The 22,177-nt window shown below is 50.8% G+C and overlaps 3 protein-coding genes across 19 annotated transcripts in view; 1 reads left to right on the top strand and 2 right to left on the bottom strand.

The window, feature by feature from the left end:
• The window catches only part of TXNRD2 (thioredoxin reductase 2), a 51,995-nt gene extending 51,188 nt beyond the window's left edge, over positions 1-807 (bottom strand). For 2 of the 4 annotated variants that reach the window (XM_036276597.1, XM_036276598.1), the window contains exon 1: positions 696-807. In XM_036276597.1, coding sequence (XP_036132490.1) covers positions 696-807 — 112 coding nt within the window. The remainder of the gene's footprint in view (positions 1-695) is intronic. The other 2 variants (XM_036276593.1, XM_036276592.1) reach the window with 1 other exon arrangement.
• Positions 799-19,452, top strand: COMT (catechol-O-methyltransferase). Of its 12 annotated transcripts, none has more exons than XM_036276602.1 (7): positions 807-874; positions 12,642-12,764; positions 13,146-13,213; positions 14,148-14,369; positions 15,550-15,743; positions 16,052-16,183; positions 18,680-19,452. In XM_036276602.1, the coding sequence occupies exons 2-7, from the start codon at positions 12,652-12,654 to the stop codon at positions 18,878-18,880; spliced, it is 930 nt and encodes a 309-aa protein (XP_036132495.1). In that variant the 5' UTR covers positions 807-874; positions 12,642-12,651; the 3' UTR covers positions 18,881-19,452. The 12 variants fall into 12 exon arrangements, with proteins under 12 accessions (XP_036132497.1, XP_036132495.1, XP_036132505.1 ...); XM_036276601.1 differs by lacking the exon at positions 807-874 and adding an exon at positions 917-1,045; XM_036276612.1 differs by lacking the exon at positions 12,642-12,764 and having other exon boundaries at positions 14,213-14,369.
• An 862-nt stretch (positions 19,453-20,314) lies between these two features.
• ARVCF (ARVCF delta catenin family member) overlaps positions 20,315-22,177 on the bottom strand; it is a 46,608-nt gene continuing 44,745 nt past the window's right edge. For 2 of the 3 annotated variants that reach the window (XM_036276591.1, XM_036276589.1), the window contains 2 exons: positions 21,539-21,658; positions 20,315-21,120 (listed from right to left, as the gene is read on the bottom strand). In XM_036276591.1, coding sequence (XP_036132484.1) covers positions 21,551-21,658 — 108 coding nt within the window. In that variant the 3' untranslated portion in view covers positions 20,315-21,120; positions 21,539-21,550. The remainder of the gene's footprint in view (positions 21,121-21,538; positions 21,659-22,177) is intronic. The other variant, XM_036276590.1, reaches the window with a different exon arrangement.

The raw sequence follows: 22,177 nt of genomic DNA, 5'->3' as shown, positions 1-22,177 counted from the left end.
CTATTAGAAGAATAAGAAACTAATCACAGTGGGGCACTAGAAATAGAAATATGTTAATCATCCTTTACAATTTTAATCATGATTACTTTGTTCTGATTTAGGAAAAGCCCATTCCGACCTGGGTAGGAGGTGTGCACCTCGGGAGTTTAGTCGGGAATGCTGTCCATTCTCCTAATCTGAGGACAAGAGGGACTACCTGACATCGCAGAAAGATTAACAACCTGATTATGGGAACAGTGGACCAGTGATTGCCGGCGACCAGCCCCTGCAGCCCCCAGCCCCATTCCTTCTCTCCTTTTTCCCAAGCATATTTTGCAGGCTAAAGAAGATATGATAAGAAGCCCACCTGGCCCATCTACCCTTTATTCCCAAAGCCCCCAATAAAAGAGCGACTCTTTCTGATCTGCCCAGTGCCACCTGGTACTCTGCCCTTTCCCCATGTATGGGGGGAAGAAATTAAATTTTCTCCCTTTTCTCTCTTCTCTGCTGTGAAATCTTTCACGAGCGCGCATCACCGGCCCAAACACAACCCTAACGAGGACTCTAGTTACTATCTGGCTGGGGTCGGGAGCGAGCACAGCTAACTGGACCTCTGGCAGGGTCACCCGCCGTTTCTCCATTTGCAAAGGGGTTTGACGGTGGCTGGAAGCTGACACTCTGCACGCAGGGACACCACCGCGCGGACCCCGCCCTACCTGCTGCGTCCCGCGCCGCGCCCCGCACCCCGCCCGCCAAGGCCGGGGTCCGCCACCGGAAGCGGCCGCGGAGCCTCGGCCGCGCCGCCGCCCACACCGCCATCGCCGCCATCGCCGCGGGGCCTCGTGCCCGGGCTGCCCTCCGCACTGCCTGCGCCGGCCGGCTCCGCGGCGGCGAGGTGAGTGCGCGCGGCCGGGGGGCCCAGCCCGGGAGAGGTTCGACCTGCCGCTGGGGTCCGACCTGGGGCCGGAGGTCTCCGGACAGGACTGGGTGGGGGGGCAGACTTGATGAGGGAGAGGGAGCTCGGTGCCTGTGGCAAAACCCGACCTGGGGATAGCGGTCCAGACAGGTGGGTAGCCCACTCCCGGAGGTACCAGAACCCGCAGGGTGGGGGCCGGCCTCCGCAGGAGGCTTTGACCGGGGACCGGACTGCAGTCAGGTCCTCCTGACTGTCCATAGAGGGTCCCACTTGGTCTTTGCGCCGGATCAGAGACTTGGGGTGGGCGATCCTGAGAGCCCAGGCCCGAAGGCGCTCCGTGCGATGCCCCCAACAGGTTCTCTTGGAGGCCTTGGGGTACCCCCAGGCCTTTCCTTTCCGGGGAATGGCTGCCCCACCTGGGACTGGGTATGGGTGGTGTGGTCTCATTACGCCGCCCCCGGCCCCGTGATAATGTAGAGAAAGGGGAAGTCACCCCAGGCCTGACTAACTTTTTGTTTTTTCCAGTCCGGGCCTTTTGTGTCCCTTGGCTGAGACTGAGCTTCCCCGAGTGCCTGCTGCTCCCCACTCCCAGAGGAGCTCTGGGGGCACTGCACGTCCTGTGAGAGCGGTGTCATAGACAAGCACAGCCAGACGCTAGCCGAAGCAGTGAGGATAGGTGTTATTCAGTAACTACTGATAGTACTGGAAAGAGCTTCATTTGCTCAGAGGAAACTGGGTGTTTTAACAGGGAGAATGAAGTAGGGGGAAGAACAGGGGGTGCGGACTTGAGAGAGTCAGGAAAGTGAAAAATTACAAAAAGCAGAATGGGGGTGAGAGGTGAAAGTTGGTGGTTCAAGGTGCGCAGGCATGCTAAATGGCAGTCTCAGACTGCGAATAAAGAAAAATTGGATTTATTTAAAGAAAGGGGTTGGGGAATGGGGATATCCAAAGGGAAGGGCTGCACATCACCTAGCCATGGGGTATTGGGTCCATGATGGCAGCCCCTGGGAGCTGGAGTTTAGTTCTTATATGTGTCCAATGGCCAGAAGCTTTTGTCAGTCAGTGGGTTTGCGGGTCTTGGTTGGTGGGTTTGAGCAGGGGCCGGGGTCTACAGGAATGCGGGTGTGTGAATGGGTGCTTCTTTGGTTCCTGGTACCAGGTTGCATTTCTTGTCCTCCAGTTCTCCTGTGGCAGGAAGCATCCCTGGTGCAGGGATGCTTGCAAAATGGCCATTAGGAATTATATTGCCTGTGTAAATCGTCACAGGGGCGTTGGTCTATGTGACACTGTTAACGAGAAGGGGACCTCACACTTGGCAGGTCTGCCCAGGGCCAGTCAGTAGCACATGGGTTTTTGACTTTGTACAGGAAAAATTTTACAACATGAGCCCAGGGGAATTTTAGAGGACCTTTATTAAAGTTGGGACAGTGAAACAAGAATGGGCTGGAGAAATGAGCCTAGGCTGTTCTGCTTTGGTTCACTAAGAAGTCAGAGAAAAAGGGGCCTTGGGTACAGGTTTAAGTGGTTTGCCTGGGATGAATTGCCACTGCCCATTGTTGCCCTGGTTGCAAGCCTCGTGAGGGTCTCTTAGAGTTTAGGAGATGCAAACCTGTGGGGAAATAAGGTGTGGAGGCAGGAGCAGGCAGGCCCAGGCATGCTCCTGCAGGGATTTGAAGGCTAGGTATTTAGGGGAGGATCTTAATAGAATATTCATCATCTTTATGCTGATGTACCAAAAATATTTAGTCTCTTAACTTCATCTGTTCTTGGGTGTAGTTGACACATGGCACTAATTGGATTTTTGCCATCTGTCTCCTGGCGTGGGGTGATTTATGTTATTTACCCTCTGGTTGGGGAGAAGTGCAAATCATTTGCTCTTAAGTGTGCTTGGTTTAGGGAAGATAGGAATTACTAGGTGGCTGGAGACTGCTTGGCATCTAGATTTTCTAAATGGCTGTAAACTGCTATTTAACTATCTAAATTTCCCTGTTGCACTTTTCCTGGCTTACTGGCCTGTCTCAACACCCACCTACCCTGGGTTTGCTAGCTGGCACTGATGGAAGTTAGGTTCCTCTCCTCCTTCAGAGGCTGAGAGATGAGGTGTGTCCTCAGTTGTTGGCTGGAACAGGCAGGCATCTTAAGGGAGGGGTGGGGTCATCCTAGGATAGTTGCAGCCTTGAGCTGTTAGAAACTATGTTAGTGTTTGTTCAAGTCAAGGCCTAGGTTGAGGCCCAGTTGTGAAGGGGGCTCAGAGGAGACAGCTAGGGTTTGGCCAAGGAGAGAGTCCTTGTCAGGTTCTGCTCTTATTGAAGGAAAGAATTAAAGTCCATTGTATGTTTGATCACCTTTTGTTTATTAAGGATATTTGCTGAGTGATGCAAGCTATCAGGTATTTAGTGAGAGGCATTTTTATGGAAACAGAAAGCAAAGCAAACTTAATGGTTGGAGCTGACTGTAAACCCAGTTTGTGAGTCCCAAGGACAGACAGTTGAGAAGAGTTGTTTAGAGTTGAGCACTACGGGTTTCTAGGTGGTGGAGTGAGGACAGCAGTTGCAATCGGATGGATTCCTGGTTTGTACTTTGAATGCTTGTGGTGATGGCATAGACATCAGTGCCACAGTCAAAGTTACATCCTGGAGCAGAGCCTGGAAGACAAAGGAGTTCATGTGGACTTTCTGAGTGGCCCATGTAGCAGCAGCCCTAGGCACAGAGGCTGCCCATGCATGATGTGTTGTGGTGATGAGTTCTTTGAAGGTTATATGGAGGTGTGGGGCTCTTTCAGATCCTGGAGGAAAAGGGCAGCCACAACACAACCCAGTAAGGGTCTAGGCAGTCATGTTTTAGTTTATAGTGATGCCAAGTCAGGAGGGAGGGAGTAAAAGGGAAATAGCAGTTTGGAGAGTTGTACCAGATATTAAAGGAAACCTGAAATGATTTGGTAAGGTCTGACCATATATATATAAGATGGCAGGATCCCGTCTACTTCATAGGTAGATAATAAAACCTCAAAGACAGTGAACAGCACTCGACTCTGATAACCCACAAGGGTGTGTTATTTTTCTCCATTAAGAAATTTCTCTCTACAGTCACTTCCCTTTTTGATAAAAGATAATCAGAATAATTATTCTTGTTTAAAATAGTTATGGTGTTGCCCAGCCAGTGTGGCTCAGTGGATTGAGCATTGGCCCATGGACTGAAAGGTCAGGTTTGATCCTGATCAGGGCACATGCCAGGGTTTTGAGCTCAGTCCCCAGAAGGGAGGCTGCAGGAGGCAGCCAAGCGATGTTTCTCTCTCACATCAGTATGTCTATCTCACTCTCCTCTCTAAAAAATATAAAAACATTTAAAAAATAATAAAATAAAAAATAAAATAGTTCTGGTTTCATTAAATTTGGCCTGGTTTATTTGTGTAACACTGTCAACTTGAGAAACTCCAGGCCTGTAGAGAATTTTTATGAGTTTATTTGAGCCAAGCTGCCAGTTGCCAGGAAGCAAAATCTCAACAGTTTGGAAAAGTGCTCCTGAAGATGGCAGTTTTGCAGCTTACTTTATACATTAGAATAAAAGGAGGAGACGTCAGGAGGGTTACATGAAATCCATTGGTGAAGGACTAAGGGCCAGAGAGAGCAAAGTTGGGGCCTGGGGCTGGATCTCTGCGATTGGATAAAAAGTAAATTGGAGAGCCCTGGCCAGTTTTGCTTAGTGGTTAGAACGTTGGCCTGCAGACCAGTGAGTCTCGAGTTTGATTCTGGTCAAGGGCACGTACCTGGGTTGTAGTTCATCCCTGGCCCTGATTGGGGTGGTGTGGGAGGCAACCACTCTATGTGTCCCTCTCACGTCGATGTTTCTCTCTCTCTCCTCTTCCTCTTTCTCCCTCCCACTCTATCTGAACAAAAATGGAAAAATATCCTCAGGTGAGGATTTTTAAAAAAAAGTAAATTGGAGAGACCTTTTACATTGGTGGGTACAGGATAGTTATAATGAACATTTACAGCATACAGAGATGGTCGGTGGGGAACAAGATAACAATGAAGTGTTCTGTGGTTTTTGCTCTGGTGCCCTAAGAGGCCTCAAAAAGAATATTACTCTGACATTTCAAACATATGTTATCTTAGGGGCCAAAAAAAAAGGCTCATGTAAGGTAAAAGATTGACCTTTGTCAAGGAAGCTACAGGCCTTGACTACCCACCATGATTCACTTTTAGGAGTTTTTATGTTCAGACCATCCTATGTGGTTACTTTCGGTCTCTGAGTTTGCAAGGCCTCCAGGCGGGCCTCCCCTGAGCTTGTCAGGTTTAGTATGTGGCCCCTTTTTCATTCACAGGTGCAGCAAGAACGGTAATTGACCACATAGGCCTTTTAAAATTTTCATTGTGGATCTTTTTATCGGAATCTCAGATTAGACTTTTAAAAGTCTCCCAAGGCTAGGAAGCCAAGCCAAGAACTTGCCATATACTTCACCTAGAGATTTGGGTGAATTCTTATGGTCTCCAAAATATCCTATGGTTCCTGGGCCTTCCAGAAGGGGACCTTCCTTGCTCATCGGAAGACTGGGAACCCTATTAAACCCAGGTGTCAGAGCCGTTTTTCAAGAGGGCTTTGTGAGCATTGTCTCCATAAAGTCGACCGTACTTCCTTAAAACTGTCTGTCTGGCCCTGATTGGTTTAGCTCAGTGGTTAGAGCATCAGCCTGCAGAGCAAAGGGTCTCCGATTTGATTCCCGGTTGGGGGCGCATACCTGGGTTGCAGGTTTGATCCCCGGGGCCCTGAGGTCCTGGGGGAGGCAACCAGTCAATGTGTCTCTCTCAGGTCAATGTTTCTCTTTCTCTCTCCCTCCCTGCCTCTCTATCTAAAAATCAATGGGAAAATATCCTTGGGTGAGGAGTAACAACAACAACAAAACCTGTCTATCTGGTCATATCTAATTCTATGCATCATTTTCAAATGTGACATTACTTGGTAATATAACCGATGTTTTTAATCATGTCCTATGACAAGGAGGACAGATTCGTATTGAACCTATGCAGATAATTAACTATATTACCATGAAAATAAGAATACACAATAATAGTTTTCAATTTTTGGAGGGATCAGGTGGGGAGAAAATAAATACTTCAATTTTACTTACAAAAGTATAATTTGCCAGATTGTTATGAGTCAGAGATAGCTTAAGAGAAAAAGGAAAGGCTTATTTTATATCCACAAAATAGACCATTAAAGATCCAATAATATTTTGAACAAAAGCTATAAAAAATTATAATCATCCTTTATCAGGCCCATGTAGTTAATTTTTGTTGTTTGAGCTCGGTTAACAGTTCCATGAGCCCATCAGTGTCTTATTCAGTCCAGTGGGATGGTCTCCAAGTTATTTAAGCCATGCCATCAAATGTCTGTGACCCAAAATACCTGTCATAGTCCTTCCCATGGGTCTCAGAGACAGTTTCTTTCTGTTGAAGATGAAGCACTCTGGCCTGTAGCTGATTGTAAATGCTTCTGGAGAAGAATCAGAGTGAAACAAAACCTATCTATGGATAATGAAAAACTTAAAGTGGCCACAGTTAAAGATCTGATGAGAGTTCATTATTAAAAACAATGCAGTTGACAAGGAAATTTGTTTTTTGTGACAAACAACATTTTAAATAATAACAAATTATGAGTGATAACATTATACAAGAACCTTTCATTGCCTGGCCAGTGTGGTTTAGTGGATTGAAATAGGTCCATGGATTGAAAGGTCCTGCCTGGTTGGATTACTGGTCGGGACACATGCCTGGGTTGCGGGCTCAATCTCCAGTAGGGGGTGTGCAGGAGGCAGCTGATTGAAGTTTCTCTCATCTTTGTTTCTTTCTCTCTCCCTCTCTCTCTAAAAAATCAGTAAGAACATATTTTTTAAAAAAGAAAAAAACTTTCATGGACAATGAGGGCATTGATAAGTTTATAGGACTTTTATATAATTTCTGACATTCTTATATTAATAACATTTACTCACACAAATCTAATTTATAGATTAAGCAGCACTTTTTGTTTGAAAATGCTTGTCATGAAATTTAACGTCAAATACAACTAATTAAACATCTCTCTTTACAAGGTGAAAGAACAAATCCTTTGAGATCTTCCAAGGACCCTCTATAAAATCCCAAAGTCAGTTTGAGGTCAAGAAGACTTGCAGATGTTGGGGGGCTGGACATTGGATTTATATAAGGAAGGTTTTTTGGGGGAGGCATGTTATTATGGTTTTGGGAAAGAGGGCCTGCCCCTTCCCTATGTTTGTGTGTTGTCTGTGAGATGTACGCTGGATATACTCACTGGGCACGTTGAAAGAAAGCATGTGGGATGGGCAGATTCTGCTGCCTCCAAGAAGGGAGATGAGCATGCACCCGGGAAGGCAGGTGTCCCTGTAGGTGCCCGTGCAGGCCCTGCTGAAGTCGGGATCAACAGGCAGGCAGCAGGCTGGCAGAGAGGCATTCCTGAGTGCCTGGGTCCCCCAGGGAGAGGGAGCTGGGCTGTTCTAGATCGTGCTTCCTTATGGGGAATGGCATGTCCCTTTCCCTTTTTGGAACAGGGAGTGCAAAAAGCAGGGCTGCTTGCGTTGTTTGTTTTCCACTGTTTCCTTTTTACTGTAGTAAAATATACATAACCTAAATAATATAAATCCATTCTTAGTATTTCCTCTGCAACATCCAAACCATAACCTCCATCAACTCGGATCATCGTTAATCCACCCTGAGACCCAAAGGGGGTGATCAAGAGAGTTGGTACCTGGGCAAAGCCCCTGGCCAGCCTTAGGAGGAGGTAGGGGGCAGGCAGATGACCACTGACACCCAGAGCCATCAACCCCTGGACCTTTAGCTCCATACTCCTTTGTGACAAAAGTGCTTTGCCACATCCAGCTTGACACACAGTTAAACTTCACCAATGTTAATTTTTTCATGTTAACATTTCTAAGTATAATTCAGTGGCATTGTATAACCATTAATTATCACTGTTTCCCGAACTTTGTCATCATCCCAAACAGAAACTTTGTACCCATTCAGGAGTAATTCCACTGTCCCCGAGCCCCGGGTAACCTCTATTCTACTTTCTGTCCTTATGGATCTGCCTATTCTAGATATTTCATATAAATGCAATCATACAGTATTTATCCTTTTGTGTCTGGCTTATTTCACTCAGCATAATATCTTCAAGTTCATCCATGTAGTAGCATATATCAGTGCTTCATTCATTTTAGTAACCAATTAATATTCCATTGTATGGATAGACCATATTTTGTTATCCATTCATCAATTGATGGACACTTGTGTTGTTTGTACACTTTGGGTATTGTATATAATGCTGCTAGAAATATGGGTGTACAAGTATCCATTCAAGTCCCTGCTTTCAGTTATTTTGGGTATACACCTAGGAGTGGAATTGCTGGGTCATATGATAATCCTATATTTAACTTTTTGAAGAACCATCAAACTGTTTTCCATAGCAGTTGTACCACTTTTCATTGCTGTCGGCAATGCATGGTGGTTCCAATTTTCTCCACATCCTCACCAATTGTTATTTTCCTCTTTTTTTTTTTTTTTAAATATCCACCCTAATGGGTGTGAAATGGTATCTCATTGTGGTTTTGATTTGCATGACCCTAATAATTAATGATGTTTGAGCATCTTTTCATGTACTTATTGGTCATTTGTGTATCTTTGGAGAAATACTCAAGTCCTTTGCCCATTTTTTTATTGATTTTTAGAAAGATAGGAAGGGAGAGAGAAACAGCAATGTGAGAACAAAACATTGATTGACTGCCTCCTGCACACCCCCTACCTGGGAACAAGCCCACAGCCTGGGCATGTACCCTGACAGGGAGCTGAGCTGGCAAGCTTTCCATGCATGGGTCAATGCTCAACCAACTGAGCCATACCAGCAAGGGCCCTTTGACCATTTTCTTTTCTTTTTCTTTTTTTGGTCATTTTGTTGTTGCATTGTAGGAGTTTATTATATATTCAGAATATTCAAACCTCATCAGATACATAATTTGCAAACATTTTCTCCCATTATGTGGGTTGTCCTTTGGCTTTCTTGATAAGATCCTATGATACATAAAAGTTTTTAATTTTAATAAAATTTGGTTTTATTGTCTTTTGTTGCCTGTGCTTTTGGTGTCATATTTAAGAATCTATTGCCAGATTCAGGGTCCTGAAGATTTACTCGTACATTTTCTTTTAAGAGTTTTATAGTTTAAGCCAGCTATTTTCAACCTTTTTCATCTCATAGCACACATAAACTAATTACTAAAATTCTGTGGCAGACCAAAAATACATATCCTTTTTGTTGATCTGACAAAAGAACGGGTATAATTTTGATTCATCACACCGGATGGCTGCTGTTGTGTTGACTGTTGTCATTGTTTTATTTGACAGACTAAAGGGAAAAGAGCTTGGTGCCCCAGACTAAATAGTCAGGTAGTGCGTGTTTTAAAAATTCTTGCAGCACACTGGTTGAAAATAACTGGTTTAAGCTCTTAAAGCCTTTGATTGGTTTTGCGTTATTTTTTGTGTATGATGTGAGGTAAGAGTTCAACTTCATTCTTTTGCTGGTAGTAATCTAGTCCCAGAACCATTTGTTGAAGAAAATGTTCTTTACCATTGAGTGTTCCTGGCACTCTGGTTTTAAAAAAATCATTTGAACCCTGGCCGGTTTGGCTCAGCAGTTAGAGCGTTGGCCTGCGGACCAGTGAGTCTCAGGTTCGATCCCGGTCAAGGGCACGTACCTCGGTGGCAGTTCGTCCCGGCCCTGGTCAGGGTCACACGGGAGACAACCCATCAATGTGTCCCTCTCACATAGATATTTCTCTGTCTCTCTCTCCCTCTCTCCCACTCTATCTGAAGATAAATAGAAAAATATCCTCGGGTAAGGATTAAAAAAAAAATCATTTGGTCATAGACATGAAGATGTATTTCTGGCCGCTCAGTTCTGTTCCATTGGTCTGTCTGTCTTTTGCTGGTACTAAGCTGTCTTAATTGCTATAGCTTTGTGGTTAGTTTTGAAGTCAGAAAGTGTGTCTTCCAACTTTGTTCTTTTTCAAAACTGTTTTGGCCATTTTAGATCCCTTGAGATTCCACATGACTTTTAGCATGAATTTTTCGATTTCTGCAAAAAATGCTGTTGGAATTTTTATAGGGATTGCATTGAATTGTAGGTGACTCTGGGTATTATGGACAGCTTAACAATATCAAGTCTTCCAGTCCATGAACATGGGCTGTTTTTCCATTTATTTGTGTCTCAGTTTCTTTCATGCTCTCATGATACTAAATGTGTCATCTGTGGAGGCCTCATAAAGGCCCAGCCTCCTTAGCCAAACCTAGAATTCCTTGAGCAGCTTTCTCCGGTACTGCCCCCTGCCCTGACACCAAAAGCCAGGCAGGACAGGAGATACAGGCCACTTGCACCACAGCTTGGCCTCCTCCCCTCACTGTGGTCAAGAAACCACATTTGACAAGTTTAGCTAGGCAGTCCACTTAAACACTTGTTATGACATGTTTTGAACATGTACCAAAGCAGAGAGGATCTGAGAGTGCCCCTTGGCTTCCATGCTCTCATCTCCTGGCCAGTGGCCGAGTTGCCTTTGTCCTTCTGTAACCACCCCTCACAGGGGTTTTGAAGCCAGCCCCCAGAATCACCCTTTCCATTTGTATCTCTGTAAGGTAACTGAGACTCTTCACCCCCACCCAGGGCTTGGAGCCAGAGCAGGACTGGGATCATAGGAGTCTGATTAAGGCCATCTCCGGGGAACACTGGGTGACCTCATCCTCAGTGCTTGCCAAGGGCAGAGCAGCAGGCACTCAGGTCCCAGGACCCAAAACAAGGGGAGCTCCCCATGTTTTATTTCCTCACAAAGGACTCACTCACATAGGGTAAAATCCCAGGTCTGAATGGTAAGCTCTGAATGGCTTCCTCTGCAGTGTCTGTGTGTTTGTTTTTTCTTAATGGCACGACTTAGTTTTTCAAACCTCTGCCCCTTTTGTTCTACAAAGCTCTGGGCAGATCTGTACGTGTTCTGCCCCCCACAGCTGGGTGGGTGTGGCCTCTTCCCAGCACAGCTAGGCAATGCAGAGCAGGAAGGTTTGGGAACAGTGTGGCTCTGCAGTCAGGGATGTCCAGTGGGGCTTCGGTGTTAGAAGGGGAGGTGTCCATTGTAGCCAGTGACTGATACTCAGCTGGTGGCAAGGGGCAGCCAGTCCCTCTTTCTGGGGTTCAGTCCCTCTGGGGTTGCTAGAGGACCAGATGAGGTGGGCACTGCATGGGGATGGGAAGTAGAACTTTGTCTCTCTAGGCCTCATGCTCCTGGCCCAAGAGGGCCCTGGAAGGGCCAGTGGGAGGTGGGCATGATGGACCGCAGGAAAGCATGACAGTCCCTGCACAGGGGGGTCCCTTCTGCCCTGTTTGGAGCTGCCCTTCCTGTCAGGCATGCCACATGCTCCTTGCAGAAAAGGCAAGGGGCTGCAGGCTGCCCCGTAGGTGGGGCCCCTCCCTGTACCCTTCTGAGGAATGATGAATAGACAGAGCTGGAGATAAGGATTTAAAAGCCAGATTCTTACACAATTCAAGTATTATGGGGATTGAAATGTACAGGTCACGACCCCAGAGTCCATCAAGTAATTCACTATTTAAGCAGAATATTCCTCCTTGATTTAGATATTTATTTCTAACATTTACTAGGTTGTTTTCAATATAGAAAATAAAACAAAATGGCCCAGTACCTCAGTGCCCAAACACACTACTAGTAAAATTAGTAACAAGTAACACAACATAGGTGTGTGTTTGGGAAATACTAAGCACACAGACAGGAGCACATAGAAAAGTTCTGGACATTTAGGTGGAACAGGTCTCCTGCCACTGTTTCCTGTCATCTGTGCCCTAGAAGAGAGGCTCTGTCCTTATCTACCATGCCCTCTTGCTGTGTGATCCCCTCACCTGCATGGTATGTCCTGCCCGATGGGTGCCCTTGCCCAGTGGGGGTCCAGGCATCTTCCACAGAAAGATGCCTGACTCACAGTCTGTCAGGCTGGTGAGGGTCCACCCCCCTCTGGTGCCAAGACCTGCCCTTGGTTTCCTGTGCCTGCTATGGACTTCAGGCCTTCTTCTGTACTTGCTGCCTTGGCCCATTTTTCTCTTAATGTCTTCCTCACTGATTATTATATGCTCTTTGTAACTAGCCCTTGGTCTTATATGTTGTTATGGAAAGTGCTGAGGTCCCAGAAAACCTCAGCATATTGTTCTCGGATTCCTAAAGAAATAGCCCAGAGGACTGGCTGTGAAAGACACGGGTTTATTAGGACTTGCATGCGCACTGGTGGCGACCTGACAGGTGAAGTTGAACCTTAAGTCCCATCCGGCCTGGGCCATGCGGGAGGGTTACACTGCGGGTAGCTGGTCAGTGCTATTTTGTTGCCACTCAGACTTTCCCAGCACCAGGTGTTATAGAGTACTGAAAACAGAGAAACAAGGTCTGGGTGTGTGGGGGCGGTGGGCCTGTAAGATCAAAACTGCTAGTTGTTTTCTTGGCGGAGGAGCTGGTCAGGCTCCCAAAGTCTCTCAGTCCGCTTATTGATGGCCTTCATTGTCTTCCCACAGGGTGGGGCATGGGAAGGGGCCCATGTTCCCAATTACCCTACATATGTCACTTCCAAATTGATAATTGCTTTCCTGGGAAATAGGGCTTGAGCAAAGCGGTTCATTGATTTCTCCTGCTTTTCATCAGGCATTGGTGCATGTGCCCTCGTAAGGCGGCAGGGCCAGCAAGGACTAGAGAGACTGGCCTTGTCTCCCTGACTGCCACTGCTTCTTTGAGGCCTTCTGTGCTCTTTCCCCCGAGGACGGAAAGGTAAAGGGCAAGGCTGGCCTTCAAGATTGGGTCTGGATATCTGGACCCTGGTCATTTTCAGGTTACAGTTTCCATTGATGATTATCTCAAGGCAAAAGAACTCCACAAAGTTGTCTGCTTTGCTGCTGAACTTGGAACACTAGCACAGTGGGCAAAGGCTGGCTGGGAAATCTGCCCTGAAGGTCAGGGTGGTACTGGGAGCAGGGCTGTGGAACAAGGATTCAGGCCCTTTGGGTGTGCAGACTTGGACCTGCTGAGCATGTGTCCATTCAGCCTTGTGTAAATAGGCCACATGGCCTGAGAGAACTAGAGATCCACAAGTCCACACTCTCGTGGGCGGAGTCTCAGTTTTCATATTCATTCTCTGCTCTGTCCCCCAAGCCCATTCGTTGGGAGCTTCTTGGAAAGCAGGGTCCTGTGTGGCTGCCAGGATTCCGAAGACCTTTCTTGTGAGTGACCATGGACCTGGTGGAAGCTTCCCACATTCCTCTTTCTTTCATCCTTTAACATATTAAGGGCTGTAGCCTGAAATCTGAGCGTGCGCCCTGAACATTTCGAAGTCTTCTCTGAGCTAACTCAGCCTTGCTCTGTCTTCAGGGGCCCTGGCTCGCTCCATGTGACTGGCTCCTGACCTACCTGCCTGAGTGGCGAGTCAGAGGGAGATCATGCCACACTTGTAGCAGCTGATGCAGCTGGCACATCTTGCTTACACTGTGGTGCAGGTGGCAGGGCTGATCTTCCTTGTCAAGAGAGAGACTCGCCCCCTGTGCCTGGCCTGGGGACTGCCTATGTCCTTAATTGGAAACTCACTTAAAGGACATGAGAATCCTGGACTATCCTGAGTGGGCACCCACATGGGTTGCACATGGGGCGAGACCTTCCCTGTCATGTATTCTCGCCTCAGGCCAGCTGTTGCCCCCCTTGGTCAGGGCAGAGGATGGGCCCAGGCTGTCTGGAAAGGGCCCAGACAGGGGACTATGACTAGTAGGCCCCCAGGCAGGAATGTCAGACACACACCTGCTCCATTTGCATGAGGATTCAGCCCCAGCCAGAAGCTCTTTGCAGTGGGGTTGGGCCTGTGCTCCCCTGGCACTGGGGTACTTGGTTGACCTCTTGAACCTTAGGCCCCCATCAGCACAAAGGGGACAATGTAGCACCAAAAAACTGAGGAGAAAGTGAGCGAGCCAGGAGGGTAGGTCTGCACTAACTTGGGGGCTTTGAGCCCCCCACCCCCAGCTGTCTTCAGGACTGCCTGGCCAGCCACAAAGCACTAAAGCTGGCTGCTCCGTCGCCCATGCCTTTCCCTCCTCTCCCCCTCCCCTCCCCTCTCTCAGATGCTGGAGGCCCCATTCCTGCTGTTGGCAGCCTTCTCATTGTGCCTAGTGTTGCTGCTCTTCTTGCGACGCTATGGCATGTTTTTTATCTGCTGGAACGAGTTCATCTTGCAGCCCATCTACAACATGCTCACGGGTGACAGAAAGGAGCGGCGCATCCTGCGTTATGTGCTGCAGCATGCAGTGGCCGGGGACCCACAGAGCGTGATGGAGACCATCGATGCCTACTGCTCACAGAAGGAGTGGGCCATGAACGTGGGAGACAAGAAAGGTAGGTGTCATGGCCAGTAGGAATGGGGACCTACTGGCAGCACAGCCCATGCAGGAGAGGCCTGTTATCACCCCATTTCTGGGTGTTGGGCTTGGGCCTCATCTGGTGCTGTGGGGGCCCGAGCCACCTGCCCAGCCACGGGTGAAGGCTGTGCAGAGACCCCAACACCCACATCACTGTCCCTGTAGGGAGGGAGGGACATTTGATAAACCACCCAGGAGGCCATTGTTTAGGGTCCCCCTCCTTCTGCCACACACCAACAGACAATATTAGAGGGGACAGCAGTGGCTCCATGCAGGTCCCGTACTCATACACCATCCCTCAGAGCCAGGGCTGGTGCAGGGGGCAGTGGGCCCCTGGGTGTCCCTGCCAGGCATGAGGGTGCAAAGAGCTCTGTAGACTGCCTAGCCCAGGCACTGGGCCCTTCCCTGGGCTGCCTCCTGGCCTTGGAGCGCTGCACACCCTGAAGTCCAGCCCTGAGGACAGACATGGGCTACCCCCTGGCCTTGGAGTGCTGCACACCCTGAAGTCCAGCCCTGAGGACAGACATGGGCTGCCCCCTGGCCTTGGAGCGCTGCACACCCTGAAGTCCAGCCCTGAGGACAGACATGGGCTACCCCCTGGCCTTGGAGTGCTGCACACCCTGAAGTCCAGCCCTGAGGACAGACATGGGCTGCCCCCTGGCCTTGGAGCGCTGCACACCCTGAAGTCCAGCCCTGAGGACAGACATGGGCTGCCCCCTGGCCTTGGAGCGCTGCACACCCTGAAGTCCAGCCCTGAGGACAGACATGGGCTGCCTCCTGGCCTTGGAGCGCTGCACTCCCTGAAGTCCAGCCCTAAGCACAAACTGACAGCTCCCTCAGAGCCCTTCAGTGTCCAGCTTGAGGGAGCCAGGCAGGCCCTGAGTGTGGCCCATGGACAGGGAGGGGTGGCGGCTTCCACAGCCCTAGGTTAGGACCCGTAGGAGTCAGCCATGGACCATAGAAAGAGAGACCAGCGTGTGAAAAGGCACAGAGGCCTAAGTTACCATGGGAGCTTGCGGGGTATGTACAGAGAAACCATGGCCTTGGGGTAGGGCTGGGGGCTAGGCATTGGGAGGGGCTGTTCCTTAGTCAGAAGGAACAGACCCAGGACTGAGTGGGTCTCCTGCCTGCACTCACCCCTTCTCCCACCCCTGAAGGCCAGATCGTGGATGCAGTGGTGCGGGAACAACAACCCTCGGTGTTGCTGGAGCTGGGTGCTTACTGCGGCTACTCGGCTGTGAGGATGGCCCGCCTGCTGCCGCCCAGCGCCCGCCTCCTCACCATCGAGTTCAATCCCGACTTTGCTGCCATCACCCAACAGATGCTGGACTTCGCAGGCCTGCAGGACAGGGTGTGACACCTTCCCTAGTGACAGATGTGGACACTGATGGGCCAGGTGTGGTGGGTGGGAGGGGACCTGGGGCCTGCCCTGCATGGTTCAAGGCCACATTTATCCTGCTGCAGCCAGGCCCTCTGAGCCTCCTGGGCCAGGTTTCACAGAACCCCCAGCAGCTCTGTGAGGTTCTTACTGCCTAGTTCCACAGAGCAGGAAACCTCCCTAGAATCCCAGAGAAACTGTCAGTGGACACTTGCCTGGGTGTCCAGGTGGGGTGGTCTCTGACCCCCGTGGGCACAGGCACTGACAGAGCACTATTCCAGGTAACAGTTGTCGTCGGGGCATCCCAGGACGTTATCCCCCAGCTGAAGAAGAAATATGATGTGGACACGCTGGACATGATCTTTCTCGACCACTGGAAGGACCGGTACCTGCCAGACACACTCCTCCTGGAGGTGAGCTATGCAGCTGCCTGTCTGGGATGGGCTGGCTGCTGGCACAGGGGCTGCCCCGTCAGTGGGCCTCCCCCTCTCTGAAGAGTCAGGTGCTCCAGCTAAGCCCTGCCGAGGGTGACCCTGGGGGCCACAGTTGTCTCTTGCTGGCCTGCCCAAGGTCAGGGAGCACAGAGAACTAGAGGAGGCCCTGGGGCAGGATGGAGACTGGAGGAAATGGGTTCTGGGCAGCCTGTGCTGGGCCAGCAGGGTGGGATGAGCCCATGGACCAGATGGTCTTATCCAAAAGAGCACAGTGCAGAGGAGGCAGAAGGGACCAGCCTGGCAGCTGTGCTGGCTTTCCCAACCGGACGGCTGGTGCTGGTTAGGGAAATCAGCATCTCCTGCCCTTCTCGAGGCTCCTTATTGTACAAACCCCACGCCCCCTCCCCCAGACCATCCCAGCCCTCAGTGCTACCTGCTCAGCCAGCACCAAATGGTGACCAGTGGGGTTGCCTTGTCAGAAGGGTGGAGCTTGGGGCCTGTAATGAACTGACACATGGATGTTAATATTGATAACCACTACCTTGGCCCTCCTGGGCAGTCAAGAGGACACTTAGAAGCTCCTTGGTCCGCAAGGAGGGCTTGGGACACACTGTCCCACCCCAGCCTCCCTGCCTGAGGGCCAGCCTGGGGCCGTCCCACATGATCTGTTCCATGCTCCCCCACCTCAGCTCCTCCTCGGGCGGACACTCTGCCCAGTGCAGAGGGGCTGTGAGCTCAGGAGGCATGGCCACAGGAGCCATGGCTTAAGACTGGGCAGCACCTCGAACCCAGTGGTTCTGGTGGGTGTGAAAGGACACAATGTTCCAGGAGTGGGCTGATTTGGGGCAGAGTGCCAGGGCTCTGTGTGGAGGGCCTTAAATGCCACATAGGTGGGGGCACAAGGGCTCTAAGCACATGAGGGTGAGCTTAGACCTGTCTTCAGGAAAGATCCCTGTTGGGCACGAGGAGTGGGGAGGGATGGCTGTGAGGGGGTGGTGCAGATGTCCGGAACCTCAGGGAGGCCACAGGTGCTGGTGGTGGGAAGGGAGGGGATCCAGGGACTAGACGTTGCATGGTTTTTAGTGTGTAGAATCGCTCAATCCACTGATGGTCCCATCTGTGGCCCACTGTGCCGAGTCCTTCAGCGCGACCCTTCGAGGCTGGAGCCCCTGCTGCCAGCTCACCTTGTGCACTTCCTGCCCCAGATGGGAGCTGCGCTGCTGGGGCCTGGGCCAGGGCACCTCCTCCCACACTGCTCTCTGTTCTTTTTAGACAATATTGCTAGAAAGTTCTTTTCTCATTTTTTTTTTTTAAAGAAAAACACTTCATGATTCCTAATGATACTTTCTGTTCAAATTCTGTCTCATGGGTTGCCCAGCCTTGCTGACCTCACAGTTGTGTGTTTTCTGAAGCTCTGGCTGGAGGGTCCTCAACTTCCCTCACAGCCCACAGGCTGGAGGTAACCACAGCCACCACCAGGAGGGCTGAGACCCCAGGAAGACTCTGTCCTAGGGCACAGCCCTGGAGGGGTGCAGAGGTACAGCCTAATTTTCAGTCACAAGGAGATGCCCCATGTGTGTGTGGTGCTCCTGGCAATTTCAAACACACCTGGGGTCACTTGTTTGACTTCCTTTTCCATGTTTGGGATTGCTGTTTTCCTTTTAAACTGTTATAATTATGTAGAAAAAAGGTTCTGTGCTTCCAAAGTAAAATCCAGGTGACAAGGCAACTTGGAAGACCCTTGCCCTAGTCTACCTCTCCCCCAAGGTAAACATCTCTTAAGGCTTCTCATTCTATTATTTCATGTAGTCTAAGAAGCTCCTCCCTCAGCTCAGAGACTGTGAATGTGGGAGGACCTTGGCTGTGTCCAGCTGCTCCTTCCTTCTGCAGAACCCAGCCCTGGGAATGCCAGCTTAGGGCCCAGATCTTGATGGAATGGGGAATGTCAAATGTTGGGGCTTGGGGATGTCAAAAGCGAATCCTTGTGGGGCAGGCTTGTGGGTGGGGAGATCTGCCCCTCCAGCACTGCAGGGTCATCTTGGTCAGACCAGACTGCCCCTCCAGTGACCATCCCCAGGGGCACCAGGCATTTCTGCCACCTGGAGAAGCCACATTTTCTTGGCACTGGGTGATGAGGAACACACTGGCCTTAGCACTGTAACCTGAATCCTCGCTCCATCACGACCTTCACTCCTCTAGCTAGCATTTAGTGAGCCCCTGCTACACAGTTCTAGGGACCAAGGATGCAGGAGGGAATGGAGAAGAAAAAGATCCTTCCTCATGGAGCTGACCTAGAGGTGCGACCTGCACTCAGCACAGCCCTTTACAGCAATGGGAGGCGGGTGGGGGCTAACTCTGGGGTCAGGCCAGCATATGGAGTCTCTACCTGGCCAGGTGTACCTGTCCTGCTGGTTTGGAGCAGGTTCATTGGGCACCCCTGACCCTCACCCCTTCCAACTGTCTTGTCCCCTGCAGGAGTGTGGCCTGTTACGAAAGGGTACAGTGTTGCTGGCTGACAACGTCATCTTCCCAGGAGCACCCGAGTTTCTGGCATACGTGCGTGGGAGCAGCCGCTTTGAATGCACACACTTCTCCTCCTACCTGGAATACTCACAGGTGGTGGATGGCCTGGAGAAGGCTGTCTACATGGGCCCGGGCAGCCCAGCACAGCCTTGACTGCCTTCCCAGCTCTGGGTCACTTGCCAAGCCTGGTTAAGAAGGGCATGATGGATATGCTGCTGCCAACTCCGCTTCTGCACTTCTGGGCTCTGTCCTTAATGCAGCACACTTGAGGCCTGCAAGGCCAAGGCCAGCTCTCTGCACAAGGCTCCACACACTGACCCACCCCAAGAACAACCTGCTCACTATGCAAAATATCTGGAAAGTGTCTGTAAATCCCAAATCAGGGTAGGTGGTGCCCATGACAGTGTCACTCACCCCACCAGCTTCCAGTAGGGTTTCTTACATGGACTGGTTCTTGGACACAGGAAACGGGGGGGAAGTTGGGAACATCTGGAAACTCAGGCTATGCACTCAGTCTGTCCTCGAGCTTTGCTGTCACCAAGTGGCAGCAATACCTTGGTGATGGCACTCTGACCAACAACACATCATACCTGTAATTCCTCTGGGTTCTTTTATCTCCTTTTAAGAATGAAATGCAACTCAATAAAATTGGCTGTTAATGATTTTATATACTAATAGGATTAAAAGATGCTGAAATAATGATTAAAGATCTAAATAAGTGTTTAGATATGAGGTCAACCTCTGTGTTTCTTTTCAATCCCTGCACTACTCCTTTCCCCTGGTGCCCTCCACCTTGGCACCAAGCACAGCACTCCCCTCGACTGGATGCTAATGTTGCCCATATGTCTAAGGGGCTTCCCAGCCCCAACACTGCTCCTCCAGGGGCCAGGCCAACGCCACATGTCACAGCCCCATTGGGATAGCTGCAGGCTGGGCTAAGCCACCATCTAGAGGCTGTCTTACCTGGGAAACCAGAACAGGGCAGCTGGCCACCCTTCTCACCTCCCTCTGACCAAGCAGGTGTGGGGGAATGGGGGACTCTACTGCAGCAGTGCTAGGCATGGTCTCTCCAGCACCTGACCCCTCAGGGCCCCTGTGTGGCACTAAGTGGAAGCACCTCACCAGTCCCACTCAGCCTTGTTTATGGAAGAGACAGACAGTGGGCTCAGACCAGGCTGCACAGCTGGTGAATGATGAGACAGAGTCAGTTTGTATCCACTAAATCCATAGCTGCCTCCAGTCCGACCCTGTCCCTCCAATCCCAACCCCCAGAGTACTTGGACCTTTAGTCACCTCAGAGGCTCCCCGGGGATCACCCTGTCCTGGATGAGCCCACCTCTGCCCAGAGAGGCATCTGGCCAAGACACCACTACAGGGCTTGGCCCAGCTAACCACCCAGGAGCACACCCATTCCTTTTTGTATGTAGAAAGGGAACAGCAGTGAATCTGGGAGAATGTGTGTGGGACACACCCATGGGGCCTGAGCTGAGGTCCTGCTGGACACCTGAGGCCACCTCCCCTCACTCCCCACCTGGCAAACAGAGAGGAGCTTGTGGCGAGAGGTCTGAACCATGAAAGAGGTTCCTTTGTTGCTTTTTTTAATTTTTAAATTTTCTTACAAAAATGTACGTGTTTACCAATACAGTCTTATTTTGGTTTGTTTTTAATGCTTTTGTCAGTGTTTTTCTTCTGTTTTGAAGTCACAAACAGCAGGCACTGAACAGCAGTCCCCCACTGCTGCTGAGGGTCAGTCCCAGAGATGTCAGTCCCCGGGGCTCTGGCAGACAGGCTGCAGAAGCTGTGCCAGGACCAGTGTCACTTAGGAAGGCTCCTACTCACTGGGGTTCCACGCATCCAAGGGCAGAGTGGGGGCAAGAACAGCCTAACTCCACCTCACTTCTCCAGTTCTCTGCACAGTCAGCCCCCCTAGAGCAACCCACTGGTTGGAACCCAGAGGATCGCCTCCACCCTCGAGTCAAACTCCTTCTGAGCCCCGCGCCCTAGCCAGCTGCCTAGCTCTTCTGGGGCACTACACATACAGGGCCACACTCTCCTATTCCTTGGACCCCAAAGCAAAGCCAGGCCCCCTCCTGCTGCCTCCCTGGGCCCTGCCCTGCAGCCCACCAGCCTTCTCTCTCACTTGCACACAGCACCATGCACACAGCACCATGTCAGTAAACAGCTAACTCTGCCTAGGGAGTTAGGAGGGAGGGAGCGAGGGGGTGGGAAGGGAAGCATGTCCCGCAATTCCAGCCTTGGCTCCAGAGCAGAGGCGCTGCCAATCCCTGCCACCAGGGGGCTCCAAGCTCCACAGCAGGGTCTGTGTATGCCGGCCCTGGAGTTCCCCTCTTCCCAAGATCAGATTCCTAAGAATGAAAGGCTGGGCCCAGGACCTAAGGAAGAAGAGGGGAAGGCTGAGCAGGGTGGCCTAAGGACTGAGGGCTGCTTCCACAGACTAGGCGGATGGAGATGTACACAAAGACAGCTGCTGTGGGTGGTGTGGGACTACCCTGGGGGTCTCACCACCAGGGCCAATCCCAACTGGTCTAGGGAAGCTGTGTGCTTGGGGTATTTGAAGGTGTGTGTGTGGGGGGGCCATCCCTGCTCTGGTCCCATCTTCTCAGGGACCTGACTTGGCTTGTCCTTCCCTAAGATGGGCATTCAGGGGGCTGGGCTTAAGGTGGTGGAGCGGCCAGGAGTCCCACCAGGGAGCACTCAGGGCAAACAGCGTGCAGCCAGCAGAGATGAACAAAAAGCCCCTGCCCAGTGAATGGGAAACAGTTGGACAACCAACCAGAGGAGAGAACATACCAGGCATGCAAGCTAGACCCAGGAGTCAACGGGTTGAGGCTTAGCGTCCCCCACAGCGTCCACCAGCCTGACCGCGGGCCTGCTGGGCCCTGGAGGAGGAGCCTTCCTGCTGGGGTCAGGCTGCAGCAGATGGGCGGTGAGCAGGAGGGTGTTAGAGGCAGAACAGAGTAGGTTAGTCAGAGATGACTGTGGGGGCTGGTCTGGTCAGTGGGGCGGGGCCCATGCTGGTACCTAGGAGGGGTGGGTGGAGGGGGAGGGGAGCTGAGCTAGTGTGGCTCACACAGATGCAGAGTGACGAGTGGATGCACTGAGGCCTCTGCTCAAAGCCAGGGATTGGCACAGAGCAGGTGGCAGGTGCTACCCTGGAGGTGGGAAAGTGATGGGCTCTTGCCCACGCACACACATGCAGAGTAGAGTGCAGACACACTTGCTCAGACTCCAGGGGTCCTGTGCACTATGCCAGGCAGTGCCCTCTGTCATGTGCCCCTCCCTCTCAGTGAATGTGAGCTTCTAACCGGCTGCACCCACAGACTGACTCTGATGTGAGGTTCCCAAGGTAGAGGGGCCATTCCCTAGGCTGTCTCCCAGCCCAGCTGCCCTACAGGTGGGCCCCACTTCAGGTTAACCCCAGGGTCCATC

The sequence above is a fragment of the Molossus molossus genome, unplaced genomic scaffold (genome assembly GCF_014108415.1).
Source record: "Molossus molossus isolate mMolMol1 unplaced genomic scaffold, mMolMol1.p scaffold_m16_p_22, whole genome shotgun sequence".
NCBI classification, from domain to species: domain Eukaryota; kingdom Metazoa; phylum Chordata; class Mammalia; order Chiroptera; family Molossidae; genus Molossus; species Molossus molossus.
Note: the sequence above shows the minus strand (reverse complement) of the source record. Positions and strands in the feature narration are given on the sequence as shown.

What these genes read in the sequence shown, in the direction of transcription:
- COMT (XM_036276601.1), top strand. Translation starts at nt 984, where the DNA reads ATGAGGGAGAGGGAGCTCGGTGCCTGTGGCAAAACCCGACCTGGGGAT. An exon ending in TTTCCCCCGAGGACGGAAAG is followed by an intron (nt 12,765 to 13,145) that starts GTAAAGGGCAAG and finishes CTGTCCCCCAAG; the next exon opens with CCCATTCGTTGGGAGCTTCT. An exon ending in CAGACACACTCCTCCTGGAG is followed by an intron (nt 16,184 to 18,679) that starts GTGAGCTATGCA and finishes TGTCCCCTGCAG; the next exon opens with GAGTGTGGCCTGTTACGAAA.